The sequence below is a fragment of the Cannabis sativa genome, chromosome 1 (assembly GCF_029168945.1).
Source record: "Cannabis sativa cultivar Pink pepper isolate KNU-18-1 chromosome 1, ASM2916894v1, whole genome shotgun sequence".
NCBI classification, from domain to species: domain Eukaryota; kingdom Viridiplantae; phylum Streptophyta; class Magnoliopsida; order Rosales; family Cannabaceae; genus Cannabis; species Cannabis sativa.
In genome coordinates this window covers 22,594,122-22,610,102 of record NC_083601.1, presented here as the reverse complement: position 1 = coordinate 22,610,102, position 15,981 = coordinate 22,594,122, and the positions used below count along the sequence as shown (strand labels likewise).

Genomic DNA, 15,981 nt, shown 5'->3' with positions numbered 1-15,981 from the left:
CTCGGAACCTCTTGATGTAATTCTTTAAGGTCTCGGTGGGTAGTTGCTTAATGTTGGTCAAGGAACTAACCTCCAAATTGACCTTCCTGGCGGCGACAAATTGTCTCCGAAAGTTGGTTTGGAGTTTGTTCCAACAGCCCACCGATCCTGGTTCTAGTTTCTTGAACCATTCCTCTGCCGAACCGCTCAGAGTGAGGGGGAAGCATAGGCATTTGGCGTCATTGCTGACCCGCATGACTGTCATGACTCTGTTGAATCGTGACAAGTGATCGCTGGGGTCGGAGTTCCCAGTATATGCCGCCATTTCGGGCATCTTGAAGTTTTTAGGGAGCTCCGCCTCCAGGATATGCTTGGCACAAGGCTCCCGGTCCTCACTGTCCGAGTCGGAGTCATCTCCCTTCTGCCTCCGGGAGACTCGGGCAATATCTTTTCGAAGGATGGCAAGCTCTGCCATAATCCCTTCGTTTACAGTACCCGAGGAGACTCCGGGTCTGTATCTTTTTTGATCAAGGTGATCCCGGAGGTCACCTTGATTCCCATTAATTTGATTTCTCAGATCAATGGGTGGACATCTCTGTCCTCCTCTTCCTCTACCCCCTGGTTCCTGGTGCACGGAAACGCTTTTCCGGTCCCCTCGATCCTGAGGGCCAAGACTCCCTCTTTGGGGCTTGCCCCTCTGCGGACCTTTCCCTTTAGGGAAATCTGAGCGGACCTTACGCGGATCCTGCGCCTTTTTCTTTCGACCAGGGGCAGAAGTAGGGTTTTTTGTTTGGTTTTCCTCAGCAGGGTGCCTTATAGGGCTAGGTTCCCTAGGCCTTTGCTGCTGGGAATTAGGCGAAGACGTAGCTGGCTCCCCGTCGAGTCCAGCGGCCATTGCCTTGGGATGCACGTGAATGCCAGCGGCCTCCATGGCTTTCTGCATGGCTAGCATCACCTCATGCATCTTTTGATTTTGCACTTTCTGAGCTTCGATCTCAGCTTCGTGATCGATAGCTTTTTGTCTGAGGAGCACCAGCTCTTGGTAGCTTCCATCATCGTAAGCGTACTCGTCGAGGTGTTCCTCGTGGTTTTCATCTGGAACTTCTTCCTCGGACTCCTCTGCTGCCCTTGAGGCTACATCCTCTTCATTGGGATCTTGAGCGTCTTCTAGAGGGCGAGGGTGACGTGTAGCTCTTGTCTCCACCATTATCGTGAAGTTAAATGCTTGTTGTGAAGCAGCTTTCCTCAGCTCTCAATGAAAGCACCAAAATGTTGACCGAGATTTTCGGCAACCAGTAAAATATGATTATAATAATGAGCTGTAAGAAAGCGAGATGAAGACTTTTTACGTGGTTGGGGCGTTAATGAGCCTTAGTCCACGAGCCACTGCTATTAATGGATATCTTTAATACAGATTCTACACTTGGGAGAATGTTTCTCTCTTTAATACAAGGAATGTTCTTGGTGAGTTTTTTCTCTTCTTGCTCTTTAGCAACCAAGATTATCCGACCCCCTTAAATGAGCTTTGAGGGGGTATTTATAGTGTTTTGGTGGGGTAATCCCTAGAATTGTCCTTACATATGTGTCTGTAAGTATCCATAAAGTTAGGCATTTCCGATGAATATACCATGGGAGATGCATGGTCAAATCCCTAGGTGCTGTAGGGTTTTTATGGAGAATGTCCTTTTTGTCTTATGATTGACGTGACTCTTCGCAGGGTAGCCGTCGCTAGACTTAAATGATCATTACTGTAGCGCTGCTGTTTGGGGGTTGTGCCGTCAGACTTTATTGCGTGTTACAGTCCCAACACGCTTCCTCCCATGCAGCATTAAATGCGACTTGATTTCTCGCGAGAGACCTGACACATCCCAGAGTGCCTTCAAGCTATGCTCGCTTCCGGGAGTACCTTGTACTCCGGGTACATCTTCCGGGACCCATGCGAATAATGCTTCCTGGTGTCATACAAAGACTTAGCAGTTCTTCTCAAGTAATTTGATCCACGTGTCCCTTCCTGACTGGTCCACGTATATTGGGCGATTTTAGGAGCAACACATAGAATAATTTGTTATTTAATATTGTCTATATTTGATCATAATTGATTGAAATCATCATTGATTAATATCTTAGTATAAGTTATCATTTTTAATGCATTTCCTTATAAATCAATGTATTTTGGCTATTGAAAAAAAAAGAAAACTATAAACCTATTTAAGCTTCCACTTTTAAACTTTTCATTAAAATAAAATGCCAAAATAAATACATAAATAATAAAAAAAAAATTTATCATAACAATAACAAATAAATACATAAATAATAATAAAAAAAATTATGCATAAGGTAGGTACTAATATATATTAATCAGAGATTAGAAGTGATAACATATGACTAATAATATGTTTTCTAATAAGATCAAACTCATATAATCAAAATTCTCATTAATCGGCGATATGTCTTGTCTTCTGACATGTTTTTGAAAGTTTATATGTAAAAGTAGTTTTTTGTCTTTTGTTTCCTGGTGTGTTGATCGAGCGAATGGCTTCAAGTAGTCAGCAGGGTGTTGATTTGGTGGACAGATATGAACAGATCCAATTGGAGGAGGAAGAGGAGGGAGTCCTTATAACAGGAGAGAATGCAGAAGAAGAACAAGCTTTTGATGATAGATGGTGCTTAGTTGGGAAATTTCTCACTGGCAGAACTATCGACTTTGATGCAATGAGACACATGATGGCGTCTCTTTGGCAACCGGGACGAGGCGTTTACATAAAAGAGTTAGATACTAATCGATATCTTTTTCAGTTCTACCATGAATGATATTCAATCTGTTATTGACGGAAGCCCATGGACCTTTAATCGTATTCAATTGGTTTTTCATCGATTGAAGAGGGGGGAAGATCCTCGGTTGGTTCGGCTGCATAAGTTGGATATGTGGATCCAATTGCATGAGTTGAAATATGGATTTATGTCTGATTGGGTAGTGAAACATGTTGGTAATTACATTGGATCGTATGTGAAATCTGACCCAAAGAACTTTGTAGGAATTTGGCGGGATTATCTCAGGGTTCGAGTCACGATTGACATAGAAAAACCATTGAAGAGGCGTAAGAAGCTGATCAAGCCAAGTGGGGAATGGATTTGGACTACCTTTAAATATGAACATGTTCCTATGTTCTGTTTCATCTGTGGCCTTATTGGTCACTCTGAAAGGTTCTGTCCAAACCGCTTTGAGGAACACTTTGATAATTCGATACGTTTGTATGGGGAATGGATGAAAGCGACTACACGAAAGAAGAACTATCTGATAGGGGCACAGTGGTTGCGCACAGGGAGGGAGGAGGAGACGGGAGTTGCTGATGGTGGTGATCGGAACCGGAGTATGGTGGCTGAGAGGGTGATTAATGTACCTGCTGTAATTGGGGTTGATGGAAGAAATTATGGAGAAGATCATGGGATACGTATGGAGACAACTCAGAGGAATCGTCAGGAGGAGAAATTTGTGGAAGTAAATGCTGATGAAAGTAATGACCAAGATTCTAATGAGGAGGCAAGATCAGTAAGTCAAATAGAAAAGGAAACAATGCTAATTTTCGAAAATAAGAGAAGGCGTACAGAGAATAAGGGGCAGAGGGGGTCACGTGAGATAGATGACACTATGGTGGATAATGTTGATGAAGTCAACCAGAACCAAAAAAACGATGTAAAGGTGGGCCTTGGTGTGCAGGCCCACCAATCATTATGAATGTTTTATCCTGGAATTGCCATGGGCTTGGGAACCCATGGGCTATACAATTCATTAAGGATTTAATTGTCCAAAAGAAACCCAATCTAGTTTTTCTATGTGAGACTTTGTCAAAGAAGGAAACAATAGAAAAGCTGCGAGTTGCAATTAATTTTGAGGGTGCTTTTTCTGTCGATGCTCAAGGTAAGAGTGGTGGAGTAGCGTTGTTATGGAGAGTTGAAGGGGATGTTAATTTGCTGGGATTTGGTCAGAATTATATTGATGCATCGATTTTGGGTGGGAATAAAGGTTATTGGCGGCTTACTGGACTCTATGGGGAGCCGAATAGGAGTTTGAGAGGAAACACTTGGACTCTCATGAAGACACTTAAAGATCGTTCAACTCTTCCCTGGTGCATTGTTGGGGATATAAATAATGTAACCTCTCAGACTGATAAAAGGGGAGGCAATCCGTATCCCAACTGGTTAATGGAAGGTTTTTGTGAGACTTTGGATGCTTGTGGCTTGATTGACTTGGAATTAACTGGCTATCCGTTCACGTGGGAGAAGGGCAGGGGTACTAATGCGTGGATTGAAGTCAGAATTGATCGTGCTGTGGTGTCCCAAAACTGGTTAGATATGTTCCCCATTGCCAAACTGCTCAATCTAGAGGTATCTACATCAGACCATTGTCCTCTGTTGCTGTTGATAGGTAATGCTATAAAAATTGCTGCTAACCGATGCTTTAAGTTTGAAAACTCTTGGCTCCGTGAGCCAATGTGTTTACAAATTGTCAAAGAAACATGGGAAGGTGGAGTTGACTAGCCGATTACACAAAAGATTCATCACTGTGGGGAGAAGTTGCAGGTCTGGGGGAGAGATTTCAGTGGAAATTTTAGAGATCGAATTAAAGAAGTTAAAGCTGATATGAGATGTTGGAAGAAAGGCAGAGATTCGGTAGCAGTTCAGAAATACAAGGAGGCCGAAGTTAAGTTACAGGATGTACTCTTACAGCGTGAAATTTTTTGGCGTCAAAGATCGAAGCAACTTTGGTTAAGAGAAGGGGACCAAAATTCTAAATACTTCCATGCTATGGCTAGTTCCAGAAGAAGAAATAACTCCATACAAAAGCTTCGAAAGGATGATGGTACATGGTCGGATTGGGAGAGTGATTTGGCCCAGGTTATGACTGCCTATTTCCAAAACTTGTTCACTACATCCTCGACTGATTGTGGAGAAGTGGTAAACTCTATTCCTCAGGTGGTTTCGAATGAGCAGAATGATTGTCTCCTTCAGCCGATTTCAGATGAAGAAGTAAAGAAGGCTCTGTTTCAGATGCACCCGGATAAATCACCTGGCCCCGATGGTATGACTCCGGAATTTTTTCAGAAGTTCTGGCATGTTGTAAGTAGTGATGTTATCAACCAAGTTAAGGGTTTCTTTGATTCAGGTTCTTTCAGCTCTGAATTAAATGAAACTAACATTGTGCTTATTCCTAAAAAGAAACATCCTGAGTCTATGAGTGACCTTCGACCGATCTCGCTTTGCAATGTATTATATAAGGTAATTTCTAAAGTTCTAGCTAATAGAATTAAAGGAATTTTACCTTCGGTCATATCTGAAAACCAAAGTGCATTCTTGTCGGGTAGACTAATTTCTGATAACATCATGATTTCGTTTGAGATAATGCATTACCTTAAACGAAAGAGGATGGGAAAGGAGGGGTATATGGCTCTAAAACTTGATCTCAGCAAGGCCTATGATAGAGTGGAGTGGGTTTTTCTTGAACAAATGATGCTACATATGGGATTTAATCAGAAAATTGTTTCTTTGATCATGTATTGTGCCTCCACGGTTAAGTATAGCATTACTTATGGTAGTAATATAATGGGGCCGATTATACCAAGTAGAGGGATTCGCCAAGGTGACCCACTGTCGCCTTATCTCTTTCTCATTTGTGCTGAGGGGTTCTCTTCATTAGTCAATCGTTTTGTACAAAGAAGGTGGATAACTGGTTGTCGTGTGGCTAGAGGAGCTCCTGTTGTATCTCATATGTTGTTTGCAGATGATAGCTATGTCTATTGCAAAGCTAATGATTTCGAAGCTACCAATGTGCTTAGTCTGCTTGCTAGATATGAACAAGCTTCTGGGCAGAAAGTCAACATTAATAAATCATCTGTGTTCTTCAGTAACAACACTAATGCAGTAGTCCGAGACCAAGTTTGTCGGCTTTTGGGTATGGCACAGCTTCTGAACATAGCACTTACCTTGGGCTACCATGCACTATGGGGAGAAGTAAGAATGCCTTTCTGGTTTTTTGAAGGAAAAAATGAAGAAGAAAATCAATGGCTGGGAAACTAGGTTCCTTCAAAAGGCTGGGAAAGAGGTTTTATTGAAATCTATGGCCCAAGCTTTGCCTAGTTTTGCTATGAGTGTCTTTCTCCTTACAAAGGAAATTTGCACTCACCTTGAAGGTTTAATGTCGAAATTCTGGTGGAAATCACAATCTAATTCTAGTAAGGGAGTGAGTTGGATGAGTTGGCAAAGACTGAGTCGACATAAGGATGTTGGGGGGCTTGGTTTTCGAAACTTAAGGGACTACAATATGGCTTTCTTGGGAAAACAAGGGTGGAGGTTAGTCACTAATGAGAATTCTCTGGTAGTAAAGATTTATAAAGCAAGATATTTTTCGAATGGGAGTTTTCTTAATGCTGAGTTAGGTCTGAATCCTAGTTTTATTTGGAGAAGCTTATGGGAGGCTAAAAGCTTGGTTAAGATGGCGGCTAGGAAGGCTATTGGGGATGGGAAATCCACTTTAATTCGGGATGAACCGTGGCTACTAGGGATTGGAACTAATTTTATTACAACCTATCATCCAAATCTTGCTGGTAGAACAGTGGATAGTTTAATGAAAATTGAAGAGAAAGTTTGGGATAAAGAGCTGCTGTTTGACATGTTTACTGAGGAGGAAAGCAAGTGTATCTTATCAATCCAACTCAGTGATTCTGCTACTATGGGTAATTGGTTTTGGTCTGAGGAAAAATCAGGCTTATATTCGGTTAGCAGTGCTTATAAATTGCTGCAGCAACAGAGTGGGGCGTGGCCGTGTACTGGTGCCGTGACTTGCTGGCAGAAACTGTGGCAGATGCATGTTCCAGCAAAGGTGCATCACCTGGTGTGGCGTGCTATGGCAGGATGTCTTCCAACAAAGGTACAACTCACAACTAAACATGTTCATGTGGATTTAACTTGTCCATTATGTAATGTTGAGGTTGAATCCATTTCACATGTATTATTACATTGTGGATTTGCAAGATCTTGTTGGAATATATCAATGGTGGGTTATGTAGGGGAGGCGGCTATTGATTTTTCAAGCTGGTTTGGGGATTTATTGATTAAAAACCAGCAGGATGTAGTTGAAGAGGCTGCAATGGTAGCCTGGAGGATTTGGTTGGCCCGAAATGATATCCTTTGGAACAATAAAAGTACTAAAGCTTTAGATGTGGTTAAATTAGCTAGAACTAATCTTGTTACTTGGAGAAATGCTCAACAACAAAAATCAGAGCCTTTACTTAATGTAAATTATAGTAAGGACCTGGAGCATTGGAGGAAACCAATTGTGCATAAATACAAGATCAATGTTGATGGAGCCATCTTTGAAGCTGAAAACTATTTTGGTGTGGGAATTGTTGTTAGAGATCAGGCCAGTTATCTAGTTGAAGCTGTGTCAACTAGTAAAATTGGTGTGGTGACTCCGGAAGTTGCTGAAGCTATTGGGGTCAAAGAGGCGCTAAGCTGGATTAAGAATCATCATCTTTCTGATGTTGAAATTGAAACTGATTCGTTAGTAGTGGTGCAAGCTATTAATGGAGAGGTTCAAATGCCCTCCCAATTCGGAATGATAGTACAAGATTGTCGTCTGATGATCTCTACTTTAAACAATGTATTAATTTCTTTTGTTAAGCGATCTGCAAACAAGGCCGCGCACTGTGTTGCGAGAAAGTCTTATTTTTTGTCAGGTTGTATCTTTAGTGAGCTCAATGCTCCTTCAGATTTATTATTTATTGTAATGGATGAACGTTCTTGTTAAATAAAATCTTTATCCATTCAAAAAAAAAATAAAAAAATAAAAATTTATTGTCATAGTTATAGGGTCCAAAATAATATAGCTCTTTTATAATTAAATACTAGGTGAGATTCGCACGTGCTTAGCTCTTCTTGCTACATTTTATTTTTATTTTTATTTGTTTAATTTTAATACTATAAATATTTGTAACAAAAATTTAAGTTTGACATTTAAATTGTAGTACAATTTAAAACTTAAAAATTATAGAATACAAATTTTATTATTGTACAAGAGTAAGAAATTAACCTTTCAAAAAAGTATATATATATCTCATTATGTTACACTTTACACTTTATTAGTGTCAATGTGATTGTATATTGTTGTAAGGGGCAAAAGTGGTATGGTAATTAGGAGTGTTCATCAAACTGTTTAAACCGCCTGCACCGCAAAAAAAAATGTGGTTTGAAATTCTTTGCGGTGCGGTCGCGATTTGAATTTTTCCTAAACTGGGCGGTGCGGTTTGTGGTTTTGAATTAATATGCAGTTCCAACCACACCACATCGCACATTATAAAATACCAATTTTTATTTTATTTAGGTCCAATATGTGAATGTATAACCCAAAGCCCACTAATTATTGTATTATTGAAACGTAATTTTTTTATATTTATTTTCAATCCTTATGGTATTTTTGATAAATGTTGCTCAAACTTTGTTGTATATGTGATAGTCCAAACCGCAAAAACTACCGCACTGAACTATTTTTTGCGGTGCGGTAGTTTCTGCGATTTTTTAGTTTCGCGGTGCGAGTGCAGTTTGGAAAATTAAAAAAACCGCATGTGCAGGTTAGTTTGAAAAATGGTCAAAAACCGTACCTGCAAACACCCCTAATAGTAATATCATGAGATGAGTTGTAAATGACGAAAATAATTAATAATTGTGGTAATTAGAGAATAATTTAGTTACATGTGATAAAAAATATAGAAGTAAAAAATAAAAAAGCACGGTATGAGATATAACCAAACTATAACCAATACTATGCATAATAATAGATTAATTTTTTTATATAAAAATAAAAAAAAATAAGTGGAAAAAATAAATAAGATAAATAAGTTTAAGATATAAAAGTAAATCTAGCTAAATATATATAAAAAAAAAGTAAATGACATTGACTGATCAATCATATTGACAATTGTATAAGAAAAGATATTTTAATGAATAAGTTTTTGATAAAAAAAATGTATAAAAAAATGTATTATAATTATTTCCTTTAAATTCTTATTAAATTTAAAATATATTAATAAAATTTAAATTAAAAAACAATAAAAAAAAAAATCTCACCTGCATGGGATTATTTATCCCACCCTGCTGGATGGGATAAATAATCCCAGACAGATGAGGTTAACTGGATTAGTTTTCCAGACTTCTAACATGCCCAAACATTGGATTGGACAAATTAGTCTGTCTAATCCAATCCAGTCCTGCGTACCAAACGGGCCCTAAGGGTATAAATAGGTGAGTGATAGCATATAAAATATAAGGGTATTATTGTAATTAAAATTATCACACAAACACCACATTTTTATAATAGAAAGATATATATACTTATTGTCAGGTTGTAATTAAATATATTTGACCATAAGATCCTAATTAGGAGTGACAAACGGATTTTAACATGGTACATAAACACGAACACGACACGAATTTTACGGGTTAGGGTCAAAAAAATTAGACGTGGATCGAAAACAAATTAACACGACTTAGCAGGAAATAAAAACGGGTCAAACAACACGACACGACATGCTTAACACAAATTTTACACGTTTGATACGGTTTTTTTAAATAAATTAAAATAAAAAAAATATTAATAATAATATAATTATATAAAAAATATATATTTAGTGATTCAATGTTAAGTTAAAGCATTTTAAATTTAATTTTTTTTTACATGAAATTGAAAATATTTTAAAAAATTTATTTTTATTATTATATATAATAAATTATATTTAAATAAATGTATATAAGTTTTCTAATTGAATTTAAATCTATAATTTTTCTCTATAACTCTAGTTTCAATAATGGTAAAATGGGTCACAGTGGACCGACACAAACACGACACAATTTCTTACGGGTCGGGTTAGAATTGAAAAAATTAAACACGAGTCAAAAAAACGAATTGGTACATCTAACACGAAATATAGAAGTGAGTCACATAAAATATGACACGAACACGATACAATGACATGTTTTGCTACCTCTAATCCTAATTATACTTCAGAATAAATTACTTAAAAATGTAAAATATAATTGGTAACTTATCTAAACATGATATAAATCCTATAACTAAATAAATATTTCTTTTTCTTGATGGAATTACTCAAATAAGTAATGCCTTAAAGTTTTTTTTTTTTTTGATAAAATGAGAACTTCATTAAATTTAGTATTCGGAATATATGATATCCAACATAGTTGTTGGAGCGTTGGACACACAAATGCTACGTTCAGATAAAGACCGAGACATCCTAGCAACAACATGTGCTAGTCGGTTTGCTGAACGTTTTACAAAATGAATTTTAAGAAAAGGAATAAATGATAAAAGAGATTGGCAATCATGGATAAGAACCCCAAAAACCGAACTGAGAGGAATCTTGCTTCGAATGGCTTGGACAGAGACCAGACTATCGAACTCTAACTCGACAGTGTTCCAGTTATGACTTTTTATCCAACATAATGCTTCTTTAATACCAACAATTTCTGCAACTTCAGGTGTAAAAGTGCCGAGACTACAACCAGCTTTGGCGTCAATAAGAATGCTTGAGTTGTTTCTTGCGACCATGCCGTAACCATATTTGTTTTCACTAGCAAACGTAGTAGCATCAATATTAATCTTGATTGTGTTTGTATCCGGTTTAGTTCATATTTTCTTTTTGATAGCATCACATAAAAAAAGAAAAATCAAATCAAATCAAATCACATCACTCGCAACATCACATTCAAACATAGCATTGTTATTAAGCATCAGTAGTGCCTAACACCTTATAGACATGTGGCGTTGTGATTGGCTAGCAATACTGCTTAAAAATTATTATATTAAATTATATGAGACTCGATACTTAATTAGACCAATAACAATATTAACACATAAGAGGGTGTTAGAGCAGCTCCAAGGAGACTGCAAAAAGCTTGTATGCAGTGTATATATCTTCCAAGGAGGCTGCATTTGTTGCAGCATTTTGTAGTTTAATCTACAGTGCACGACATATATGTTGTGCACTGTAGACACGACATTGTGTTTTTTTTTTATTATTATTATTATTTAATTAATATTTATATATATTTATATTATTGTATTTGTAAAATGAAGAATTATTTTTTGGGAAATTTTACAATGCACTTTTTAAAAAGTAATGTACAAATCTACTCCTATTTGTTTCGGCACCCGACATACTTTTTTAGTCTATTTTTTTTTTATATATATATATAGTAGTGTATATTATAGTTATTTAAAATATCTTGTAAAATTTTAAAAAAAATTTAAAAAATTAGTACGCCGAAAATAATGCACTGTTTTAAAAGTGGCGCAATGATATACTTCTACCTGTTTCGGCATTCGGGAGACTTGTTTAGTCTTTTTTTTTTTTTATGTTCGTGTACATTATAGTTATTTAATACATCCGGCAAAATTTTAAAAATTTTAAAAAAATTTAACACGCCAAAAAATAAAATTCAAATTTTTTTGTCGTGTCTCTTTTATTTAAATAATTAGTTAAATATAACAATTGTGGTAATTTTTGTTAATTAATATGATATTAATTTATTTTTTATTTTATTAAAAAATTACTATAATAATAAGGTTTTATTTTTTTTTAGTGTAATTTTTAGTGTTGTGGTTAGAGTAAAAATATTTTTTGACGCTAAATTTAGTGATAGTGTAACACTAAATTTAGTGGTTATTTGGAGATGCTCTTAGACATTGCCCAAAAACATTTCCCTTTAAACATAGGACAATGATTATGGAATCGAAGCAAAGATAATTTATTGCTTTATAGGTTCCACAAATCAAGGAGTTGCTTTATCTTTGTCAGTGCGCATTAAGTTATAGTAATAAAAATGAGTAGAAAATAGAAATAGATGGGTTCATTCTATATTGCAATGGTTGGTAGTTTGTACAATTAATATGTACAAATGAGAGTTAAGCTTAACCAACATCAATGAGATTGAGTTTTTGTACAGTTACAAAATCAAAGATGAGAAATAAACATTAAAACCAAACCAATGAGACTGAACACAGAGAGACATAAACATAACATGGGGGGAGTAGTAAGTACTGAACAAGACAGATGCTATATAGCATTACGTATGTACGTATGTACAAAGAGCAAATAAACGTCTGAAACTACTAGTGCCTCAAGCTATAATAGAGACCATCAAGGGCAGCATACAAGGGCTCCGCAGCCTTTGGCCTGTCCACTGTCCCAAGCAATATATCAGATGTTGTGAGGTAAGGATCGCCATAGAAACGTAGATTAGTATCCATCCTTGTAGTAACAATGTTCCCTTCCAATGAAACTCCCACAAAGGCACCTACACAATAAGTGATAAGTCAAATGCGTTTTTTGAGCTACAATGACATAAAGAAAGAAACCATAGATGACAAGGCTCCCCAGTCTCGGTCTCACAAAATACATGAATGTAACTATGCAAAACATTTGAACACACAAGAGATTGGAAAGATAGTATGGTACCTTTGCTACAGCTATATGTGTAGCACATGCCTGAACCTTTGTCTCCAGCACGGAGATCAGCCTCCACAACTCTTCCGATAGGTCCTGCAGCAGCGCTACAGCCAGCACCAAGAGAGAAATGCATGCGGCTACAAAATGTCTTGACAGCTTGTGAATCATGAAGAACAATAATGAAGTCCATAAGCTCACCACCAATCTGTAATAAAGAATAATCACCTTAAAAGAGCAACTAAGTTTGAAACAATAATAAGATTTTCGGAAATAATGGAACAGAAAGAAACTACAGGCAAGACTTTAGACTGCAACAACCTTCTACATGAAATTCCTACTATCTATTTATTTCATTCAACTTGATTCAGCTGAACCCAATAGCAAATTATACCTGAGCACCCCACCCTAAGCCAACAGAGGATATGGCAGATGGGGCAGACCATGATCCATCTGACCTTCTGGCAACAACCAAACCGGTGCCAACTTTGTAAGACACAACAACACCACCTTTAGCAACTGTTAGAATTGCAAGGCCCTTGGCTCCTTTAAGAACAGCTAGAGGAATGGACCTTTCAGAATTAAGCCTACTAATCTGTCAAATTGAACAAAACAACAAAAAGATGTTACATAATAACACAATGACAGGTGATTTTCACTGTAAAATTTTGTTTGTTTAAACACAAATTTATGATATTCCACAAGTACATAGAAAAAGTCACTATCAGATACATAATCACAAAGAAGAGGATTGAAAATCAAAATTGCACCTGGCAGTAGCTTCTCAAAGTATTGGATGCTTTGTATATCTCATGTTCCATGGATAAACCAACAGGAAGATTCAACCATCCTCTAGTACATGTCCAATCCATCACATCGTGCTTTGCAATTTGTGCAGCATTGCTAACACTGTTGATAAGAATGCTCTGTAAAGGATCAAGCCTGTCGTAACAAGTATCACAGACCCTCTGAGGATCCCTCTCTCTAAACTTGAGAGGTAACAAGCACCTTCCTTTAGAGCAATTTCTGCAGAAAATTCCCCCACAAAACCGACAATGATGCCGCCCACGAGTAATAGCCGTAAAAGGAGCAGTGCACTGCATGCAAACTGTGGTAGCACTATCAGGAACCCAATCAGGGGGTTCAGCATCCAATACCTCTTTGTAAGCACTATAATTGATTCCACTTGGCTCAAGAAGGGGCGGGGCACTGGGAATGTAAACTGAGGAGTGTAAATAGGTGTTTCCGTCCTTGCCAGAGCCCAGAAACGAAACATTTGAACTGGGTAACGACTTATTCGTGGGAACAGTTAAAGATTTATTACTCCCGGTTAATATTGCAAATATCCCATTCAGCACATTTTTCAAATTAACCTCCGGTGTCTTAGTTGTGAGAGCGTTATTGCTGAAATCCTCACCTGAATCATATCCATCACCAATAAAATCTTCTGATTCATCGGGAAATTGATACAAGTATTCTTGTTTTGAAGACTTTGACAATACTGATGGGTAACTGATATTGCCCTCCGGCACAGGCCATCCACTATTATCATTGAAGTCGTCATCATAATGGGGTTGGCTGTCCTCATGGTCTAGCTTAGAGAGAGAAGAATAAGTAACTCTACCATCAACGGATGCCATGAAGTTGATGTATGTACAAAATCACAAAATGAAAATCAACCAAAAGCTCCTGCAAATTAAATCAATACCTTCCAATAAGTACGTACCAAAACTGAATTACTAGCCCAGATAAAAAGAGTGAGAGCGTAAATTAAATCAGGGATCGGAAAACAGATTAGGAACAATAAAAGCAACACAGAAAAACCCCAAAATCCCAAATATATATACAAATTGGGCTACCATAAAAATCAAGCATAATTCTTCAAACACCAATTCAATACTGCAACCCTTTAATAGATAAATAAAATTGCAATTACAAAGTTATAGAAGACCTCAAGCGAATTACTAATAAATGGAAGAAGAGAAATTAGAATAATAAAACTGCGATTATTAGGGTTTCCGATAAAACACGAAATTTAAATTCAGGTAAAGTAATGAACCCTGGGAAAATGGAAATACCTTTTGAGCTGTTTATGAAATAGTATTCTAGGGTTTGGAATTGCGAAATCCAAAGCGAACCAGACGCAATATGTAATTGTAGAGACTAATTGGAGAAGAAAAGTTTAAATTGAAGATAATATTAATAGGTGAGTAATGGATGGATTTGGGTTTGGGGTTTCCCACTTTCACAAGAAAAGAGCTTAGGATTAGAAATACAGAAACGACGTCGTCCCAAACTAGGCTCTGCTCTTTGACGTGTAAAATACACAGTCCATTATAAAGCCTTATTTAGGACCACCTCATGCATGTAGGGGTGTTCCCGACATCTTTTTTCAAACCAAATCATGTAGGGTTGAATATCGAGCGGATTGAGCGGGTTTTGAATTCAAAAAATTTACTCGGGCCCGATCCGTGAAATGGTTCAGATTCGCAGGTTTCGAGTTCGCGGGTTCGAGTTGACCCAATAAACTCATTAAATTTTTCTAAAAAAAATCAAATTTTATATAATTTTTTTCTATATATTAAATTAAACATATAAGTTATAAACTTATAACACTATAATTTATATTCGTTAAATTAAAATAAAATAAAAAATACATTAATTTCAAATCTTAAATACAAAAGTGAAATTTCAAACTATATACAATATATTATATATTGTTATTTTTAATATATTGTCTATGTAGTAAAAATAAAATGATTAGATTTTATAATATTTTTTTAATATATTATATATGAGAAAAAAAAAAAGTAACTGCGTCGGCGGGCAGGTTCGGGTTCAACCCAAAATCCGGTGACCATAAAAAATTAACTCGCGAACCTGCCCGAAAGTGTACTAGGCTAAACCCGACACGTCCAAACAAAATGGATTTTTTTTTTTAATTTTTTGAGTTGACCGGGTCAGGGCCAGGCGGGTTGGTTGGGTCCGAATCAAATCCGATCAATATGTTCATCCCTAAAACCACCCACACCACAATATCTTAAAATTATTAAAATTTTAAAAATTTACACTATCATTATTATTATATATTATAATAAAAATTCAAAAATTAATCTAATAAAATATTGACAATACAAAAATAATAAAAAAAATTATTAAAATTTTAACGTCTAACATATTTACTAATCATCAAATTATTATATTAAATTGTTTTTAAAAAATTATGTAATATACATATATTAAAGAATTCTACAATGTAGCTCCTAAAAGGAGTACATTGATACACCTTTATTTATTTTGGTATCTAGAAAAAAAAAATAGTTCAATTATTTTTAAATATGACCAATATACATTTGTATTTATAAGTGAATGAATTATTATATTGTTTGCAAATTTAATAAGAATGCCATGTATATTTCGTAAACAATGCAAGTTTTACTAAAAAATAAATTAGAAAATTTTGATAAAAAATTATTTAAATGAGAACTTT

The 15,981-nt window shown here is 36.2% G+C and overlaps 2 protein-coding genes across 2 annotated transcripts; one reads left to right on the top strand and one right to left on the bottom strand.

Annotated features, from left to right (window-relative positions):
- Positions 1-3,711: 3,711 nt before the first annotated feature.
- LOC115713770 (uncharacterized) lies at positions 3,712-4,518 on the top strand. The gene has a single exon (XM_030642253.2). The coding sequence runs from the start codon at positions 3,712-3,714 to the stop codon at positions 4,516-4,518; it is 807 nt and encodes a 268-aa protein (XP_030498113.2).
- A 7,355-nt stretch (positions 4,519-11,873) lies between these two features.
- LOC115706119 (uncharacterized) lies at positions 11,874-14,856 on the bottom strand. The gene is made up of 5 exons (XM_030633653.2): positions 14,570-14,856; positions 13,262-14,180; positions 12,886-13,086; positions 12,504-12,699; positions 11,874-12,342 (listed from the first exon to the last, which is right to left on the bottom strand). The coding sequence occupies exons 2-5, from the start codon at positions 14,129-14,131 to the stop codon at positions 12,158-12,160; spliced, it is 1,452 nt and encodes a 483-aa protein (XP_030489513.1). The 5' UTR covers positions 14,132-14,180; positions 14,570-14,856; the 3' UTR covers positions 11,874-12,157.
- Between the last annotated feature and the right edge of the window lie 1,125 nt (positions 14,857-15,981).